At 42.0% G+C, this 19212-nt stretch overlaps 2 protein-coding genes across 2 annotated transcripts in view; both read left to right on the forward strand.

Moving 5' to 3' along the window:
* The window catches only part of cfap299 (cilia and flagella associated protein 299), a 76982-nt gene extending 69497 nt beyond the window's left edge, over window positions 1–7485 (forward strand). The window contains exons 5-6 of the mRNA XM_023414422.2: window positions 1733–1862; window positions 4251–7485. Of these exons, the coding sequence (XP_023270190.1) occupies window positions 1733–1862; window positions 4251–4343 (223 nt within the window). The 3' untranslated portion in view covers window positions 4344–7485. The remainder of the gene's footprint in view (window positions 1–1732; window positions 1863–4250) is intronic.
* A 1708-nt stretch (window positions 7486–9193) lies between these two features.
* On the forward strand, window positions 9194–17436 carry bmp3 (bone morphogenetic protein 3). Its single transcript, XM_023414353.2, has 3 exons — window positions 9194–9908; window positions 11218–12143; window positions 14203–17436. Exons 1-3 carry the CDS (start codon window positions 9533–9535, stop codon window positions 14392–14394), a joined length of 1494 nt encoding a protein of 497 aa, XP_023270121.1. The 5' UTR covers window positions 9194–9532; the 3' UTR covers window positions 14395–17436.
* The last annotated feature ends 1776 nt before the right edge of the window (window positions 17437–19212 follow it).

Raw genomic sequence — 19212 nt, forward strand, 5'->3', positions numbered from 1 at the left:
CCCTCCGTGAAACACTCTGAGTCGTGACCTCAATGTGATGTGTATTGCTCGTGTTGTTTCAAAGCCTCCTGCTCCTGCTGTGTGAGATTGTAGAGGAAAATGATCCGAATAAACAGAATGCCACATGGTCAGGTAGCACTCACTGATGATTGAAATTTAGTTCAACCTGGTTTTCGCACATAAAAAGAGAAAACTGGGTCTGAAGCTCATCTCCTCTTAGTTCCTCATTGAGAAATGTGGATCAGACCTTATGCCCCGCGCACCGCCTGCTTGCTCCAGGTGGACAGGTGAAAGAGCGTCAAGATGGTTAGTGGAGGAAACATCAGAGAGACTCAGTCTGTTGAGACCAGAACCAGACACTAGCAGACGGATCAGAACGGTTAGTGTAGTTAGCATCTCTTATTTGTTTATGTTGTTTGTTAGCTTGTAACCGGCAGTGGCTGACACAGTGTTAGCGGTTGTGTTAATGCTAACTCTCTCTTTCTCTCTGTACTGACAAAGTTTCAGGTGAATTTAGCCCCACCCCTCATCCCCACAAGTTGACAGGATTGGTTCCTTAGGTTTGTGACGTATGAAACCCTGAATCTGTTTTTATGAGAGTGTCATTGGTTCTGGACTGTCAAAGTTCAAGCTGGAAACACTCACGGTGTTGATGATTATGTCACTCATGATATAACATCATATGACCTGTTCTTCGTCGGAGGGAGTCTTTAAATCGTTTTTTCAAACCAAGAGACGTAACATTCAAAACATCACTATTTGCTATGTGCAAACACTTGAAGCTGAAACACAAGTGTCGCCGAGTCCTATTTCAAATCCAAAAAAACATGCTCACCTTGCAAAGCTCACCCACCTTGACTCTCATCTCTGCTTATGACTGGAAAATGGAACAACACTTTTCTTTTCAGTGTTGTGTTGCAGTGAGGCCACGAGACAATCACAGTCCAATCTAAAGCAAAACTCCTGATGCTTTTGAATTTCAAGTGAAGTGAATTGACTGTTGGCTGTTTTAACTTGCTGCATCCACTACATCCACTATTTTACATGCCTTCACCCCGCCGGGATCCCTGCAACAGTGTTTTTACTTGTCTCGTCTAGTTTTAGAATAGATTTTATTGATTACTTTTAAAGCTCTCACCTTGAGATCTGACTGAGGAAAACCTCTTTAAACTTACTTTTATCTAGTTAATCTGTATTGGTTTTTCATTGTTTTTATCTGTTTTTATTCTCTTTGAAACCCAAATGAATAAAGATTATTATATTACATCCATACTGAATATTGAGGGCCCCTGTTTAGACAGTGAAACCTACTGTAAGGAGCTCTGAAGACGCTAGGTACGTCGCAGCACAGGGCGAGAGAGAGAGAAGACTGAATGCAAAGTCAGCAACAGTACAGATTGGTTTTGTTGGTTTCTCATCTAAAGCTGACCTATTTTCAACTGTTTTTATTTGACAACAACAACAAAAAATAAAAAAAATAAAATAAAACCACACCGCAGCACTCCCCCACCCTGCCTGAATTCTATGGGTTGCATCCTTTCATTCAAATACATGGGTTTCAAATGTGTCTCTTAAGCAACGTCTGTGTGGGCCCAAAAAAGCAAAAATAAACCAAATGTCTGGGCGACACAGACAGACAGCAACATAAAAACTACTTTCCTGTAGTTTTTTTTTTTTTTTTAAACAGCTAAATGTCACCTAATCATTATTGTTACCTTTTTTTTCCCTACAGCTTCTACAACTGGAAGACGCAGGTGTCCACGTCCAACTCCAGCCCCAACTTTGAAGTGATTTACGACGACCCAAACGGCCTTCTCTTCAAGAACAAGAGGGACAAAAAGATCCTGAATGTGGACCCCATGGTAGGTTTTTTTTTCTTCTTGTGTGTGTGTGTGTGTGTGTGTGTGTGTGTGTTGTTGTCATGCTTTGTTTTTAAGCCCCAGGGAGACAAATGGTCCGGCTAATTAGATCAGTTCACCTGTTCCACGGCAGTAAAAATGTCCCTGCAAAGCAAAGAGCCTCTTTGCTTTGGAAAGGTCCAAAAAAAAAAATCTCTCTTCAAATCTTTTTTTTCTGCAACAGGAACAACTTTAAAAAACTAATTTCATCGTCCTTGTGGCTCAGGTGACTAACTCGCCACGTACCCACAACATCCTGTTTGTTTAATACGAACCAGGACCTTTTCCCACTGTCTCTGGATTTAACCACTGAATACAACTTTCTGCCCACTTTACTTATCACCTGGTTTTTAATGAGTCTTAATCGACCCCAGATATGAGATAGTAATTTTAAAGAGGGAGACTACACTGTAAAAGAAACACTTGCAAAGAGAGAGAGAGAGAGAGAGAGAGAAAGAAATCAGTGGGAGGGAAAGATATTTGCTTTCCACCTGCACAAAGAATTGAGGATCAAGGGGTCGAGACAGGTGCTTCCTCCACACTCGCAGTCCGACAGGGGCCCTGGAAGACTAACGACTGACAGACGGTGTTTTTTTCTCTCTAGTTTCCCTCTTTGCTGGGGGGGGGGTAGGGAAGTAGCTGGTGGGGCTGAACTATTTTGAAATTGCCGACGGAGCTGTGGGGACTGCGTTTTTGAGGCCAATCGCCAAAATGGCAGCACAGTGTTCTAGCTGCGGTCGAGCACCGCCCCGACCAGGCTGTCTATTAAAAACACAAGAGGAGGCATAGGAAGCCAGACACAGCAAACCACCCCTGTGCCCAGATCCCAGCTCAGCTCAGCTCAGCCCACATTGGCTCGGCACAGAGCAGCGCAGAACCATCCGGCTTTTTTAACCCACCATGAGCTCACTAGCTGCTCATGTGGCCACAGATCCGCAGGGGAAGCTTCCAGAATCAAGGCTCACATCAACTCATTTCGGGTGGTTTGTTTGTTTTTCTGCCTTTGTCATACCATGACCACTTTTTCTGTCCTCGCCAAAAAAGTGGGTTGTGGAAGGTTGGGGGTGGGGGGTGGGGGGGTTCATATTTCAGTTATGACAATGGCTTGATTCAATCTAAACAAAACCTCTTGAAGCTGACGTTTGAAGAACAGAGGAAGCTACTTAGATGACGTGAGTGTTAATGACACATTTTGGTTTTCCGTTTAAATACATGCTTATCATTTAGTTCACCCAATGATTCCCATTTTCTCTTAATGTGTCTATGAGGTCATTTTTTTAATTTTTTTTTTTTATTGGTCTATTTTTATTGATGCTCTTTTGAACTTGCAAAGGAAGACCGCCTCACTTATTAGGACACCCACAAGTGTGTTTGAGGTAAAAGTGTAAATTGAGTGTAATGGTTGGCTATGGATACACTCCCACTAGAAGCTTTTGACACACTTAGCCTTAAATAAATGCTCCCAGCTGGCAGCGGCTTCACATCTTAGCGGTGGGGCCGCGTCAGTTCGGACGTTCAAAGTAACACAAAACATCTTTGGAAAATGAACAGTTACAGTCGCCTCCCCTTTAATGTACCTGTTATTATAAAGAGATGTGTTCTGGATATCTGCGGTTTGGTTTAATTGCTAACACACTCTATCTGTGGCAGCCTTCACATTTTAAACCTGTATTAAGAGATATTTTTATTTATGTTACCTTTGAATCTAATTATTCTGTGTAATGTGAAAGGTGTTGTACGCTTCCTGTCCAGCACTAAATGACAGAGAGAAAAAGTTAGCGACTAGCTTGTTTATAAGCCGGACTAGCTAGCAGCTATTACCTGAAGAAGATACACGTAAATGTCTTGGCTACGTTGAAGAAAAGACCACCTTCCATGCAGCCCAGAGAAGCATGTTTGAGCTAGCGACTGTATTAGGAGTGTAATTGCTTTAGAGACACAGCGCCATCATGGTCAAAATTTGCTTAATGCTTCCTTAACGAACCTTCCATCATGGTGTGTTCAGACTGAAAGCGAAGCGATTTTTACAGGAAGTGTAAATGTAAATGTAAAGTCAACGGAAAAGGCACAAGCGGCACCGTGAGCCGATGCATCCACGTGGCCTGAAAACGTTTGCCTGAGCAAACACTTTCCTATTAAGAGCAAAAAAAAGCAAAGGACTTGATGTTTCGTTACATTTTGAGATCCGTCCAAATTCAGACTGATGAATAAACACGGCGAAAACACCGATTTACACGGATGAAGCAAAGTGGAAATTCACTTTGCATTTAGTCTGAATGCACCATTATGCACTATAGCTAACACTGTCCAAACAAGCCCTCGTAACTGCTCTACATCTGTGCTGGGTTCCAGTCTGGACCCGGTGAGGACTCCAACAGGACATTCCTGCAGTCGGACCTCTACGTCCATGTCGTCATCTACGACCACAACATCAGGACAGTCTGAGCTTCAGACGCCGCCGCTGCCGCTGCTACCTCCGCTGCTGCTGCTGACACGTTCATACATATGGCACATATTGGAGAGCACTGGAAGCCTCTAATTTGACTGAGTTGCTGTAGTTGCACCATCATTTACAAACTGTTCCCCTCATATCATGCATGCCATCTGGGTGGAGGTGCTGCAGTAAAAAACAAAAACACTTTAAACTGAAGATTCCCAGAGGAAGAAGTGGGTGGACTATAGTGTGACAACTTGGATGTTTCCTCACAAATAACCTCAGATTTGTGACATTATAGTTCTATTACTACTACAAACAATCTTATTCTACACTTGGCACCAATTTCTTTTTTTTTAATTCCATGCTGCAGAGTGAAGAGCGAGGCCCAGTTTGGCGCAGTTTGTTTGACATTCCCTGAGCAGCAGTCTTAGTTAGGGGCAGGAACCTGCTCGGGGACCCCGGGCTCGTTCCATGGTTTGGCCTGGCATGTTTTGGGCTGTTTGTCTAAACAAATTAAAGGCGTAAGAGCTTTGAAAGATGATGGGGGTTGCTTTTATGTCCTCCCCCAGGCTGCGGTAGCTCCAGTTGGACTGGAAGAATGGGTAATGGGCTTAAAGCATTCCGCATGTTCCCAGATGCAGGGCACACTTTACAGGACATCAAAGTGCTCTATCATTTACATATTAGTCATTCACTCTGACATTTTTTAATGGAAGACAACTCTGCAGCTCTGCTTCTTTAGAAATGATTTAGGAAGTACAGAGGACATTTAGCAGCTGATTCCCTTTTAATTAGTGGATTGAAATTTTTAGTTTTTGTTATTGAAGCACATGGTAGGAATCTGTTCCAGTAACATTATCTGTGTTTATAAGCAAGCAAATTACAGGACCTTAGTTATTTGTTAATAAATCAATTTTCTGTAGACTTTTGAGTCAGTAATGTACTTGTCCCACTTTTTACAATGGCTCCCCACAACGCTGTAAAATGAAGATGCTCAACAGAGTCCAGTGTCAATGTTGCAAAAAATCAGTTTTCTTATGATGATGAACGGAAAACAAATTCACCTTTCAATGGAAAAACAAAAGTCTTTAAAAGAATAGTTTGAAATTTTTGGGGGGGAAATATGTTTATTTGCTTTCTGAGAGTTAGAAACCTGTACCGGGGGCGCATTAACATTAATGTAGACCCCAGGGCTATGGAGGTTTGGGACCCGCACTTTTACTGGAATCCAGTATAAGTATGGCGGAGCATTTCGTACAATGATGACAAACCTGTCCCGGTCGGGCCTCCAACCAACCAGAGGCCTCATGATACAAAATAATTAGGCTCATGTACCATGAGGCCTCTGGTTGGTTGGAGGCCCGGTTAGCCTGTGCATTAAGGCGCCACTGGTTTACAGTGGATATGAAAATTAACTTAGCTTAGCATAAAGGCAGGAAACGAGAGGAAACAGCTAGTCTCTGCAAAAGGTAAATCCAACTACCAGCAACTCTGAAGCTCATTAATTAACATTTTATATCTCGCTTGTTTAATGCACTCACACAGCAAACTTTGTGGCAGTTTGTTTCTTCTTTTTTTTTTTTTACCTTTAAACAGCGCTAGGCTAGCTAAGCTAACTGTCTCTTACCTGCAGCTAAACACACTGAACTATTCCTTTAAACTGACACAGTGGCAGCCATATTTAATATTCCCTTGTACTCATGTCCCCTGCTTCCTTTCTGCTGTATTTCTGAAAGTTACACGTTTTAAAAATATTAGTTCTTTCCTTGAAAAACCTCTGACGTCTCTGATACCGGAGCAGCCTTCCACTGGCTGCATCTGTTTGTCTGTTTGGACTGAATCGGACCCCGGTGGCCTCATTGAAACAATATGTGTAGTGTGACACAAGGATATGGGTTCTGGTTCTCTAAAAGCAGGGGTTTGAAAGATGGGGGTCTGGTTTTGGGTTTTCTTAGTTAGTGGTTTCTGTTTTTTTGGTTTTTGGTTTTAATTTTGTTTTTTTTTGTTGTTTTTTTTAAAGATGTGAATTGTGGGGTTGAAGTTCATTGAAGTCTTAAGGAGTTAAAAAAAATTAACTTGAGTGACTGGGTTGTCTTGTTTTTGATGTCTTCGAATATATTTTTTTAATTGTCTTCTCATGTTAAAAAGGACTCTGAAAGAACTGGTTTGTCTTTGCTGTTGTTTCAACAAAACAAACTGGACCGACGAGGATTAGAAACACATTCAGATCTGACAGAAGGATTGTGTTGGGAATGTCATCTCTTCCTCGACCTCTTTGTAAAAAGCCCAGATTTAACCTCAAGGCGAAGTCTGTCGCAACCAATGAACCGTCCACCTGACTGTCTCACTCTCTGCTTTGTGTTCTGTTGGAAGTTAAGAGCTGAAACCGACCGGGTGGCAAATGGACATTTCGCCCTGGTCCACAGCTGTTTAACGGTTTACAGGCCGCAGCTCATTCATGTGGCCTGGTGATAGTGACGGAACGGCACGCTCCACTGCTCCCCTGAAAAGTGGCATCGGCCGCTCCAAACACCCACCAATCAAAACAGCAGATGTGCACATGAAATGTAAAAATACTGGTGGACTGACAGACAAGCATGTGCATCACTCAGGCCACTTTTTATGTGCCTTACCTCTGTGGAAGACCAAAGCTAAAAAAAAAAAAAAAAAAGAAGAAAACAAGTTACTGGAACTGCACCCAGACAGATCATGTGTCTGTAAACTAATGATTTCACAATAAAGTGTAATTTAAATGCTTATATCCCTCTTCATTTCTTTTACTGGGCTTTTAAGCTGTTGGGGTTTCAACTGAAGCGTGGTTTTATTAGTTTGAGGCCTGACTTGCCCCTAATATGCACAACATGAGGTAAAGAGGTGGATTCAGACTAAACTGAGCCACTACTCAGTCGCATTCACACTGTTCCGGTGTCTCTAAACTCTGAGGCGTCTTTAAGTGTTTGACATTTCATTAGCGGCTTTAGATGGACGAAAAAACAAAATAGTGAAGTTCTCCATTGAACCAAATGTGATGGAAACAATATGGTTAAAATTCATTACTATGAGTTTCTGATAACAATGCCCAGACAATGCAATGGATGAAGTCTGAATCACATGGTCTAGCATGTTAAACCTGATGTAAAATAACAAGCAATAACCAGCAATAACCCTGAAGAGTTAATTCAATAAACTTGTTCTTGTTAGAACAAATTATGTTGTTTTATTTTCATTCTTTACTAGTTTTATGACGCAGCTCGAGGAGCAACCTGGACACATCGTTAGTGATAAACCCCGGGGTCGTCAGTTGTTTCGGGTCTGAACCTCAGACACCTTCACCTGGGTGACCCAGCCAGGGATGACCAGGTCCCAAAGTGTGTGCAGGTAGGCCACTATGCCATTCGTCACCCCTCTTCAAACCAAAGCCAACGGGAAAACTTCTCTGCAGTTTCCAAGATGGTATCAACAGCAGACTAAAAAGAATAAAAACAAATAGAAAAACACAAGTTGAGGAACATTTCTGTGCATTCAAAACCACAGCCATCTTTTAATAGGAGACCGTTTAAACTCAACTCAACAAATGTTCTAGTTCCAGTCTCGTCATCTGGTTTGTTCCATTCATAAAAAGAAAAAAAAGTGCATAGTACTGGAAAGTTCTTGTCAAGATTTAAACATCAGCCTACGAGCAAGAAATATGATTCATGATGAGTGACGAGTGCTTTCAGTGCAGTTAACGGATTAGTTCCTCCACAGGACGAACCAGACCTCCGGGCTGATCAACAGGCCTCAAACTCATCCTGACACTCATGAAGACGGACGGCGGTTTAACTTCTCTTCCTTCATTTTACTGTTTTCTGTTATTGACAACTATCAGTCATCAGCTGACTTCCGTAGCATGTAGACCTATCCATGTTATATTGTGCAATATGACAATGTGAACTCATACAAATCATCTCATTTCTGCCCTCAGTTAAACTCTGGATGAAAACAGATCTAATACCTTTAGATCTATAATGTCACAGCAGTTATGACGTCATACTTTAGTTTAAATACAAATTAGAAAGAAGAAGAAGAAGAAAAGTGCACTGATTATGGATTGATTGTTTTGAGTTGCCCCCAGCTGACGTCACTGCTGTTGTTTATACTGATGCTGTGCTGCCCGTCTCCTCCCAGTTGCAGGGGTTAAATGCGTGCAGCGTGTTGACTGCTATGAAGGACATGGCATGCTAATATTATTGCCATCAGATGTCCAAGGGCGGGGAAATGCCCTAATCATTTCCTCACGGGTGCCCCTGAAAGAGAAGCCCAGTGGCGGGGGGTGGAAGTCGGCTGGGTGGGGTGTTTAAACCCCGGCTGGATGGGCTGTTTTGTGTGGGGGGGTGGGGAGTGGGGACAGTACAGCATCCGGATCGGACCGTGATGGTACAGGATGTGTGTGCTTAACTCCATTGAACAAAACTAAATAGGGGAGAGAGCCTTTAATGCCGCCAATAAGCCGCTTCATTCAGCAGCGCGGCCCAGACGCACAGCTCTGCGGAGCACAAATTAAGCACGGAGGGGGCTGCTCCTCTGCCGCAGCAGTTTAGGTGTGGAAATCAGTTCAACAGATCGATGGAATGTCCTTTAATGAAAATATTTTGAAAAATCCGTCTCGAATCAACTGACAAAACAACCTCCTCCAGCCCCCGATAACATGAGATAATTTGTCCCCAGGCTGAATGTGCGTAAAAGTATCCTGAACAGGAAACTCTCTCTCTCTCTCTCTCTCTCTGAGTGTGTGTGTGTGTGTGTGTGTGTGTGTGTGTGTGTGAGAGAGAGAGAGAGAGAGAGAGAGAGAGAGAGAGAGAGGAATACCCAGCTGGTCCCACAAGCCCTATAATACCAAGCACAACATGCTTTACCTTCAATGAAAGCTGAGACGGGGGCACGGTTGACTGCTGGTCCCGAAATCAGCTCAGAGCTCGGATACAAAAACCAAGAGCGTCGGTGTTTGAGCAGCTTTAGTTCTGCTGCGCGCTGCGGGACTTTTATCATCCACTGCCTGTTGCACGTTTAGACCTGCAACTTAAAACAAGCAGAGAGACAACTTTGGATAACGCTCTTATTTTCTTCTTCTTTCCCCCCCTGCCCCCCTTCCTCTCTCGCTGTGACTGGTGTCAGAGGTGATGGTATCATTTTCTCACAGAGGACTGTTCCTCAGGTGATGGTATGTCTTTTTGGAGATAGGGACCACTTCTGGAAACCTGCTAAGTTTTCCTCAACTGTTATTTTTCCCCGTTTCTACCTTCGCTTTGGCTCAAGCATGGCTCTCTACTCTCGGTTTGTGGTCGTACTGCTTTACGGATGGAGTTATCTGTGCGTTGGATACTGCGCGATGCTGAAGACAGACAATACCCCCGAGAGACGAAAGGTGGATTTTACGCATTCGGTGGATAAAAAACACCCGGCGAAGGAAGACCAGGATCTGCTTTTACAGGATACAATGACGGAACACATGCAGATGCTTTACGCGAAGTACAACCGGGCTGGATTTCCCTTCAAGGACGGAAACACTGTCCGCAGTTTCAAAGCGCACTGGGGTATGTATCCAAAGTTTTACGCACGTTTACAGCGCGGATTTCTACCAGTGTATAAAGATAATACGAACATGTCTCATTATATTAATAATGGAAATGTAAACTGGATCTGGTAACGTGTCCTTCTGTCTTACTCAGTTAGAATTATACGCACATTACAAGTGCAACGAGTGTATTTTTTTTTAATGGAGCGTGTGCGCAATTTTTAAAAACCCATCCACACGTTTCAGCAGGTAAATCTTTATAATCCTGATTTTTGCTTTAAAACAAACAAAATAATTGACAAAAAATAAAAGCGGTGGATATTGGTGCCGTTCACGTGCGAGTTCGCTGAGCTGAAACTGAAATCCACCTGTTGATCCAGTCGTGGAAATGTGATCAACCTGTTACCTCTTCCCCGCGCCAGAGGCAGAGATTTCGCACCAGATCTCCGCGTATAACTCAAAATTGTTTGCCGCCACATTTGTTTTCACGCCTTGAGATTTTACTGTCAGATAGTCTAGACAGATTTTCCCTCGAGCCAACATCTGGCAGCTGCCCAGCCTGCCTGTTACCGCACAGAGAGTGTGTCCCCTCCGCAGTGAGCTTCTGCATTTAAATGCTTTTACAAGTGTTTTCTCCTTTAACTATTATAATAACTTTAATCTTATAAGCTCTAAATGACTCGGAGGCTTCGCTGTGTTATTATCACCAGGACACTGTTAAAGACGACCGCTCTCCACTGAGGGTCAAAGTTTGTTAGATTATACTGCCTCCTATCGCCTGGTAGCTGTATATCACGGCATATAAAGGGTCAGCTCACCCAAAATACTAACATGTTTTTTTTACTTACCCCTAATGGTATCAAGCCAGGCAGATGGTTCTGGTTTTATTTGGCCAGGTTCTTGAGGTTTCGGCCTCCACCCCCATTACAATGAACATGAGAGGAATTTAAATGGTGTTGCTTAAAGCACTGGAATATTATTTAAAACAAAGTGTCTTTCCAGAAACATTGTCCTGGTTACTTTGGATGATTCACTGTGAACAATCTTCCCTGAAACTACCGTCCTCAGAGGAAAGAGTCCATCTTAAAACTGTTAACAGTGTGGATTGTCCTCAGTAATAATGAGGATGCTGTTTCTGGAAAAAAGATGTTTATGTTCAATTTTTTAAACAATCTTAGAGACACAAACTGTATCTCAGAACCAGGGATAATAAAACCAACTGTATCTGCGTGGCAGGTACAGTTTTACGTCAATACAGGGAAGACCATAATTACATTTTGAAACTGTTTTCTACAACTGTGTTCTGATTATACTCATTATATGCACAGGTACTATCAACAAGAAGCAGCTGCAGATTTTCAACCTCACCTCCCTCACCAAGTCAGAAGACGTTCTGTCGGCCACTCTTCATTATTACATCGGAGACCTTCAAAACAGCACCCAGGGCTGCTCCAGGTCCAAAAGCTGCGGCCGCCACGGGCCCCGGAGGCACAGCCACATCCACATGGTCATCTGGAGTTTTGCCTCAGTGGATAACAAGATGAGGACTCTCGGACACGTTCGGATCAACGTGTCCACCCTCTACAGGGACTTCATATCTTGGCAGTGGAAGGACGTGACTCGCGTGGTCAACCAAGCCAAGCACCACGACGAGCTGCTCATTGGGATCGATGTGGCTTCGCAAGGGCCCCAGCCCTGGAAGAAGCTCCTGTCGGACCGCTCACCCTACATCCTGGTGTACGCCAATGACTCTGCCATTTCAGAACCAGAGAGCGTGGTAGCCACCCTCCAGAGACACCATTCAGTGGGAGGGGAGGGCTCCGTTTCTCACCCCTTCCATAAACTGGGACTGCGTGAGCGAAACAACACTGAACAAGAACAGCCACAGCCCAGACACAAACGCTCGGTGAACGTTCTGCTCCCGCTGCAGAACAATGAACTTCCCGGGCCCGAGTATCCCTACGAGACGACCGGGTGGGACGAGACGAGTCCGTATGAACCTTTTGAAAACAAGCAGGCCCGCCGGCCGAGGAAAAAGTCTCGCAAAAACCAGCGGCACAAGATGCCCCTGCTGCAGTTCGACGAGCAGACGATTAAAAAGGCGCGAAAGAAGCAGTGGAACGAGCCCAGGAACTGCGCGCGGAGGTACCTGAAGGTGGACTTTGCTGACATCGGATGGAGCGAATGGATTATATCGCCTAAGTCGTTTGACGCCTACTACTGCTCAGGGTCCTGCCAGTTCCCCATGCCAAAGGTGAGACTCAGAGTCCCGTAGTGGTTCCGGATGCCACGAGACAAACCATAGGGGGTCGCCAGATCAGGAGCAATCCCTCAACGCAGTAAATCTATACTAAATTCTGTTTATTTCTGCGGTTGCTCCACCAGTATTGGGTTTATTTTTGGAATTTCAGGCCTCTAAACTTTATTCACATGAAACAGGAGGGAAAAATTACTGTATGCTACAGCTTGTAATAATGGGCAGCACGTTGACACTGGGAAAAGGTTCCTGGGTTATACTTCAGGCCTTGGTCCAACACTTGTTGTAAACTGATTGTAAACGGATTATAAATTGTAGGGCGGAAGTTGTGGACCAAAAGGCTTCATTTTATTTTGTGTGTTTCCTCATGCAGTATGGTAAACATTATGTAAATAGAAGAGGCTATTCTGATCTATCAGTCCCTCGTTTACTGTTGCTGTTGCTGCTCTGTATTATGTTAATACGGAAAACATTTACATCAGAAGTGCCCAAGGCCTATCTGTCTTATATTATAGATGATAATACCACTGACAGAAATGTATGCCATTCGCTTTAATCTTCGGCTGCCAAGATAAACTAGACACAGTGGTAGAAGTTCTTTCATCTCCTGCAGTACATCGTAGGAATTAAGATCAATAAGTCTTTGAAGATATGCATCAGAGCTAAATTTATACAATTTAATAAAAGATTATTAGTCCAAGGTGAAGGCCTTCTGCACTAAACATGCAGTTAAAGCAGTCAAACTCCAGATGATGTAATCAAAACTTCCTGAAGAGCAGGTGAATGATCTCTGCATCAAAAATCAATAAAACTTTATGAGCAATGAGCTTGAAGGAAACAACTCAAGTAAACCAAATGTTTCTTCTTCAGATGCAGGAAACATAACACGTGGGTTTTTACACATTTGACAGATCTCTCGCAAAGCAGTGATTGTTAAACATCAGCTCCCTCTTGTAGCTCATGGCCCCCTGGTGACAAGATAACATCACAGGTATTTTAAACATGGCCGGAATGCACGAGTTCCATCCACTTAATTCATTACCTTGGAGTCACCGGCCTTTGTAGTTGATGTAATTAGTCCCAGAAGTAAGGCCTAGGGCCTAAGGCAACCTCCCCTCCCGTCCCGTCCCCTCCCCTCCCTCTCCTGAAGGTTTGCTGCTCAGTCAGACAGGCCTGTGATCCTGTGATGTCGCTTCTCCTTTGTCAGGTCAAAGCTTTAGAAGCTGCTAAAAAGCTGCTATTAAAGGGCGTTCTGCGACGTGTGGGAAGAGCCCTGTCACTTACTGGATCCTGCTAAGACACGAAGCAACTGATCAGGTGATGCTCATGTGTGGGAACTGCGAGCTACCGCTCAGACTTTGATCCACCAGCAGCTGTTGATTGTTGCGTTAAATGATAGGTGCACTAACTGACAAATGAACTGTGAAAGTTTTTTACTGCGGGATCCAAAATATTTTAACTTGCATCTTAATTTCATGCATTTGTCCATCATTTCCCTGGTTATAATAAAACTGTACTCGCAAAGGTGACTGCCCAGATAACTACAACAAAGTCAAATGAGCTGTCAGATGATCAGACAGGTTGGAAACACACCAGCAGTTTATCCAGATTAACACTTTATTTGGAGGTAAAACCAAAAGTTTTGAGTGTACCAGAAACATCTGTAATAACCCCTCATTTTACTACAAAACTACCTGCATTTACAACTACGGCAAGTACAGCGGCTCAAAAATAGAACCAAGAACTTGACAGATGTCAACAATGAACATTTAGGTTAAAAATAATGCCATTCAATTCCTTTTTTCTTTTCAAAATAATGGCACATTCTGTGACCTGAGTGATAGTGAGAAGAATGAACTTTCAAAATAAAACCCTAGCTGTTAAAAAACCTTCCCATCAGGTCCAATATGGAAAACAATCACTAATAAAGTGCAGTACTGATTAGTATCCAAGGAAAACTTTTGCTTCTACAAACTTGTATTATATTGTTTTCTGGGTACTTTTTAAACTTAAATCTTTGATATAGTTTAGTAACTCTTTTGTCCCTTTGCTTTAGGCTCTGAAGCCGTCGAACCACGCCACCATCCAGAGCATAGTACGGGCAGTGGGTGTCGTCCCGGGCATCCCTGAGCCGTGCTGCGTCCCAGAGAAGATGTCTTCCCTCAGCATCCTCTTCTTCGACGAGGACAAGAACGTGGTGCTCAAAGTCTACCCCAACATGACTGTAGATTCCTGCGCCTGTAGATAGTTTTTTTGTTGTTGTTGTTTTTGTTGTTGTTGTTGTTCCTTCAAAGCCTTTTCACATAAAACTAAATGTCACACAGAAAAAAAAAAAAAAAAACCAACACATGCAGCCAAAACAACAACTCTCTCCTCCTGTTTTCCTCAGTCTATACACTCATTCACTCGCAAACACCCATTGAAACACAACTTCCCTTTTGCACTGGAGGAGAGTTTACCGCCTGTTGTTCCAGGTGAAGAGGAGACTGGTCCGTTCGTGGGAAGGAATGGATCGTGTGAGTTATCCTCGTGTGGAAGGTAACTGGAATGGAAAAAGTCAAATCTCCACGCTCCGATTTCTCCCGCCACTGTTTATCCTCATGTCTTCATCATCATCATCGCTGCTCGGGTGGGCGACAGGCAGGGTGAACGCAATCATAAACTCACTATCAAGATACATTCAAATACAGATCGAGGCGCAAGAGACCAAAAAAAACTGAAGGAAAAACAAAAAAAAATCACTTTTCAGGAAAAATGATCTCAGTTTGAACTGAGGGTCGGGGGTGAGAGGGGGGAGGGGGGGGTCATTCTCATCTTTCTCTTCTTCATAGCTTGAAGTTGTCTTTGGTCATTACCACAAAGTCACCTCTGCTCGCACTTGCATGGTTTTTTGTTACTATGTGTATGTATTTATGTCTGTACTATCACTGTGTTATTCACTATACGAGAAGTCATTGTATAATTATTGGCTTGGCTGCTATAGAGAGATATATTAGGTTTCCAAAGCCAGAATTGTGATGTAGACCGGTAGATAGCCTTAATTACATATCTGTGTTTAGATCACTTCTCCCGTGTTGTACAGGAACCCACATTTTAAGAGTTTATTATATCCGGAAGAGTAAGCTACTTTTCATTTGTGGTCTTCATTAGCAGTTGGCATGCTGAGCTTCTTTAGGAGACACACATGACACCGTTGCTTTGCCAAAGAAAATGTTCAAGCTTTATGAGATTTCGCTTTTTGGAAAGATAAAGGGATAAAACATATCAAAAGGAGAAACTACTACGTTGAACAGGGGCTAAGTACAAATGTAAAACCACCGGACTCTCAAAGCCACTTGATGCTTGTGTGGGATTTTGAAACCTTTGTCGGACCCGATAAGAGAAATCAAATAAGTTATGGGATTTAACAGGCATCGAGGATTAATTCGAGTGGTTTCAACGAGCCTGACTTCAGGCTGAACTTGTTTGTTTTTGGTCTTATCGAAGCTCAGAACATGATGTCATTACATTATGTTTAAAATGATTAATCATATTTACACCCAAAATGAGAAATTAGTTTTTATCCACAAAAAAAAAAAAGGCAGTATCAAGTCAATACACAGCGCTGGTCTGGAATCAGTTTTGCCTTACATATCATGAAAGCTCATCAATTTTGGTTTTAATCATCTTTATTGAAAACATTTTTTTTAGATTTTTTTTTAAAGGTTGAATTGGTGTAAAAACCTTATTTTCACTGTTACAAGTTATTTGGATATTTTATTCTGAAAAACTCTGACGTTCCAAAGGTTCTGATGCTTGCCAACCCCTGGCAAGTTTATAGTAAACGGGATTGTCTGGTGGAAAGGACGCCTCAGAAACAGGTTTCTGCTAATAGAGAAATAAAGATGAGAATAGACAACAATGAGCTGTGCATTGTGTGTGAGTATAATCTGCCAATGGCAAAAAAGTTCCCATACAATTCCCATTTTCTTTTTTAATAAATAAAAACCAAATCTGATGAGCAATACATATAATATATTGAATGATCAGGGAGAGCTGATCTGTTTTCCTGGGTTCGCATTAAGCCTTTAAACGTTACTGTATAGAGTGAACTTTACATAAATCATTAGGGAATGTGATATTTGATCACATGTACTGTGCGTCAGGTCAACTCTGAACAGCAGGCACATCTGGAAGAGCAGTTAACATGTCGCCTCGGGCTGTGCATTATTTGTCAGAGTTCATAAAACCAAATATTTATCCAGAGCAAATAGACTGAAATATAGCAGCAATCTTTTGTTTTTCTATAGACTTGTACATTGTTTTTGTATATAGCTCCGTGTATGTTGATGACACTCTATTGTCTCTTTGAGATAGAAGTGCCTTTTGAATGGGTGGATTTCTGCTTTTCAAAAGTTTGATTTGATTCATGGCCTGGTCAGAGGGGCCCGGTCGATCTCAGCTCAGTTTGCAATGAAGCTGAAGTCAAAGCAAACAGCTGCCAATCCTTTTTTTTTTTTTTTTTTTTTGTTATGGTACAAAATAGTCGACAGTGAGTGAACATAGTGCATATTCTTTTGATAAGGATGATCGTCAATGGAATTTATTCTACAATGTATTTCAAATAATTCACTATTTTGATATTTCAGAGACATTTATTTTGTGTCAACAGCTACGGGCAGATTGTTTAACTTTATATATTTTGTACTGACACTTTTTTTTTCCAGTTTGTGCTCCCTCATCTTGTGCCAATACAGATTTTTAGCAATGCACGCTGCAGAGTTGAGTGGCCTGACACACTGCAGACATGACGCCTGCTGACCAGTTGTTGTTTTGTTTTGTTTTGGAGCCTATGCTTTTGCTACAGTTGAGACTCGACCCAGGTCTGAACTTCACTAACGTCTGTTGGAGTGCAGGTATCACAGACACGTATATACAGGACAGTATATCAGCAGTTTATAAGAGGTTATTCTACTTCACTGTTCAATCCTATCTTGTAAATGTTACGCTGTAGGTAAGAAAAAAAAAGAAATGCTTGTACAATAAGCTTCATAAAATATATTTGTATATGGAAATGACCTTTAACATGCATCTATTTATTTTCTGTATGTTGCATATCTTGTGGAGGTGTGGTCTGGGATAGGGAGACTGAAGCCCCGACATGTTGATGGTCTTTATATCTGTGATGCACATTTGTCACTACTGATGTGAAGGTGTGGTGAACTGTTTAAAGGTCTTCCCCCCTCTGAGCTCTGACCCTCCTTACAAAGCATTCAAAGACATGAATAAAAGTATGCAAGACTCAGATCTATCCAGGTTTTTTGTCATTTCTAAACCTGAAGCGTTGCAAAGAAAATGCCAGAAAAACAACACAAACACACACAAGGCAAAATATTGTCTCTGTCTTGGTACCATTTTCCATCTAAGACAAGATCAATATTTCTGAAATTCAGTAGCAAAACTTGGATGCAATCCTCTATGTACATAACTGTTGGTTTACAACTTTCACTTACTGCGCAAAAAAGTAAATATTTACATTTTATATAAATGTACAGTTTGTGTTTTGCAGGATTTCATTAGACAAATGCAGTATGTGTGTGTTGTAACAGCCACAAATCTGTGCATAAAATCACAGAAACTTTTACCAATGTTTTCTGTCTTTTAAAGGTCCCATATAGTATAAAGGTCTGTCCATGTGTAGTGTGATTATAGATCAGGTCTAGCTTCTATATTAATACTGTGAAAGTATCAAAGCCTCAGTCCACAGAGAAATGCACACAGCCTGTATTCAGAAACTGAGCCTTAAAACCAGCCGTCAGGACTTCTGGAACTTTGTGATGTCACAACAAAGCAGTCACCAAGCCCCGCCCACCTGGACCCACCATCCAAACCTTGCAGGATTTGGTTTCTCTGAGTGTTTTTACCTGAAATCTGATATATTTTTATCGGGTCACTCAGAAAAAAGTCAGCCAATCAGAAGAGAAGCTCAGAGCTTCCTCTCTTCTGATTGGCTGACTGACCTGTTGTTACTAGTGCTCCAGAGAGAAGCCTGAGAGAGGAGATGTAAAACTACATGAGATGGTTTTTGGTTCTTAAAACCATAAATATATCTTCTTATGAATCAACACTTCGAATAAAACACAGAAGAAGATGAAAATATGGGACCTTTAAAATAACGTAAATAGCCTTTTTTTAAATCGCAATGCCTAAATATGTGCTCAGATACAATTGATATCTTGAGGTTGAAATACATTAAGAGGTTTAAACAGTTTGGATACATTTCTGTTTTTGTAAAACTTTTATTTTGAGGTACAGTTCAGTCATGATCCCATACAAATTAAGAAACAAGTGCCGCAGTGACGACATATTTTTGTCGGCCAACCGGGATGTTAGTCAACAGGATTTTTACACTGGGTTTTGGATTCCCGCAGAAAATAAACACTGTAACAAACACAAGTTTATGATACCGACACGTTTTTTTTTCAGCAGGATAATCTCCACTAATGAACTCGACTATATGATATTTGGAACCTCAATACAATCACCAGACGTAAAAAGCTAATGTTAGCCTATAAATGAACTACACCGCCATTGCATGACTTCAACGTCACCGCCACTTAACTTCAACTTGTAGTTTGACCTTTTCTACAAAAGCCTTTCCTCTTACAAAATTAAACACAGCTTGTTAGAGAGCGAGTATAAACACAACGAGGCTGTGAAGGTGGACTGGTGAGTTTTCATGTTCGCTGTGATGACGTTTACCGTCCCCGACAACCTGTAATCTTGTTAGCGACCAGCCTTTTTGAAGAGATGTAAAAGCTTAAAGAAATCAGGACCGGGGTATTTACTGATGTATTTTATATCGTAGAATAAAACGTGAAAATGTCTTGACCTTGTGTTAACCACAGTCCTTATTTCAGCCATCAAACTATAAACCCATCAACTTCAGGATGAAGGAACAGGAAGTGCTAAAATACAACTAATTTCCAGATTTTGAGACTCATTCCTGCAGCGCTCGTCATTGCACTAAAGTAAGTGTAATGACGTTTATTTGCGATGCAGACCTCAGACTCTTTAAAATAAAAAT

Source organism: Seriola lalandi, unplaced genomic scaffold, assembly GCF_002814215.2.
Source record: "Seriola lalandi dorsalis isolate HSWRI2012SDOR001 ecotype SW California unplaced genomic scaffold, Sedor1 jcf7180002054524, whole genome shotgun sequence".
In the NCBI taxonomy this organism is placed as follows: domain Eukaryota; kingdom Metazoa; phylum Chordata; class Actinopteri; order Carangiformes; family Carangidae; genus Seriola; species Seriola lalandi.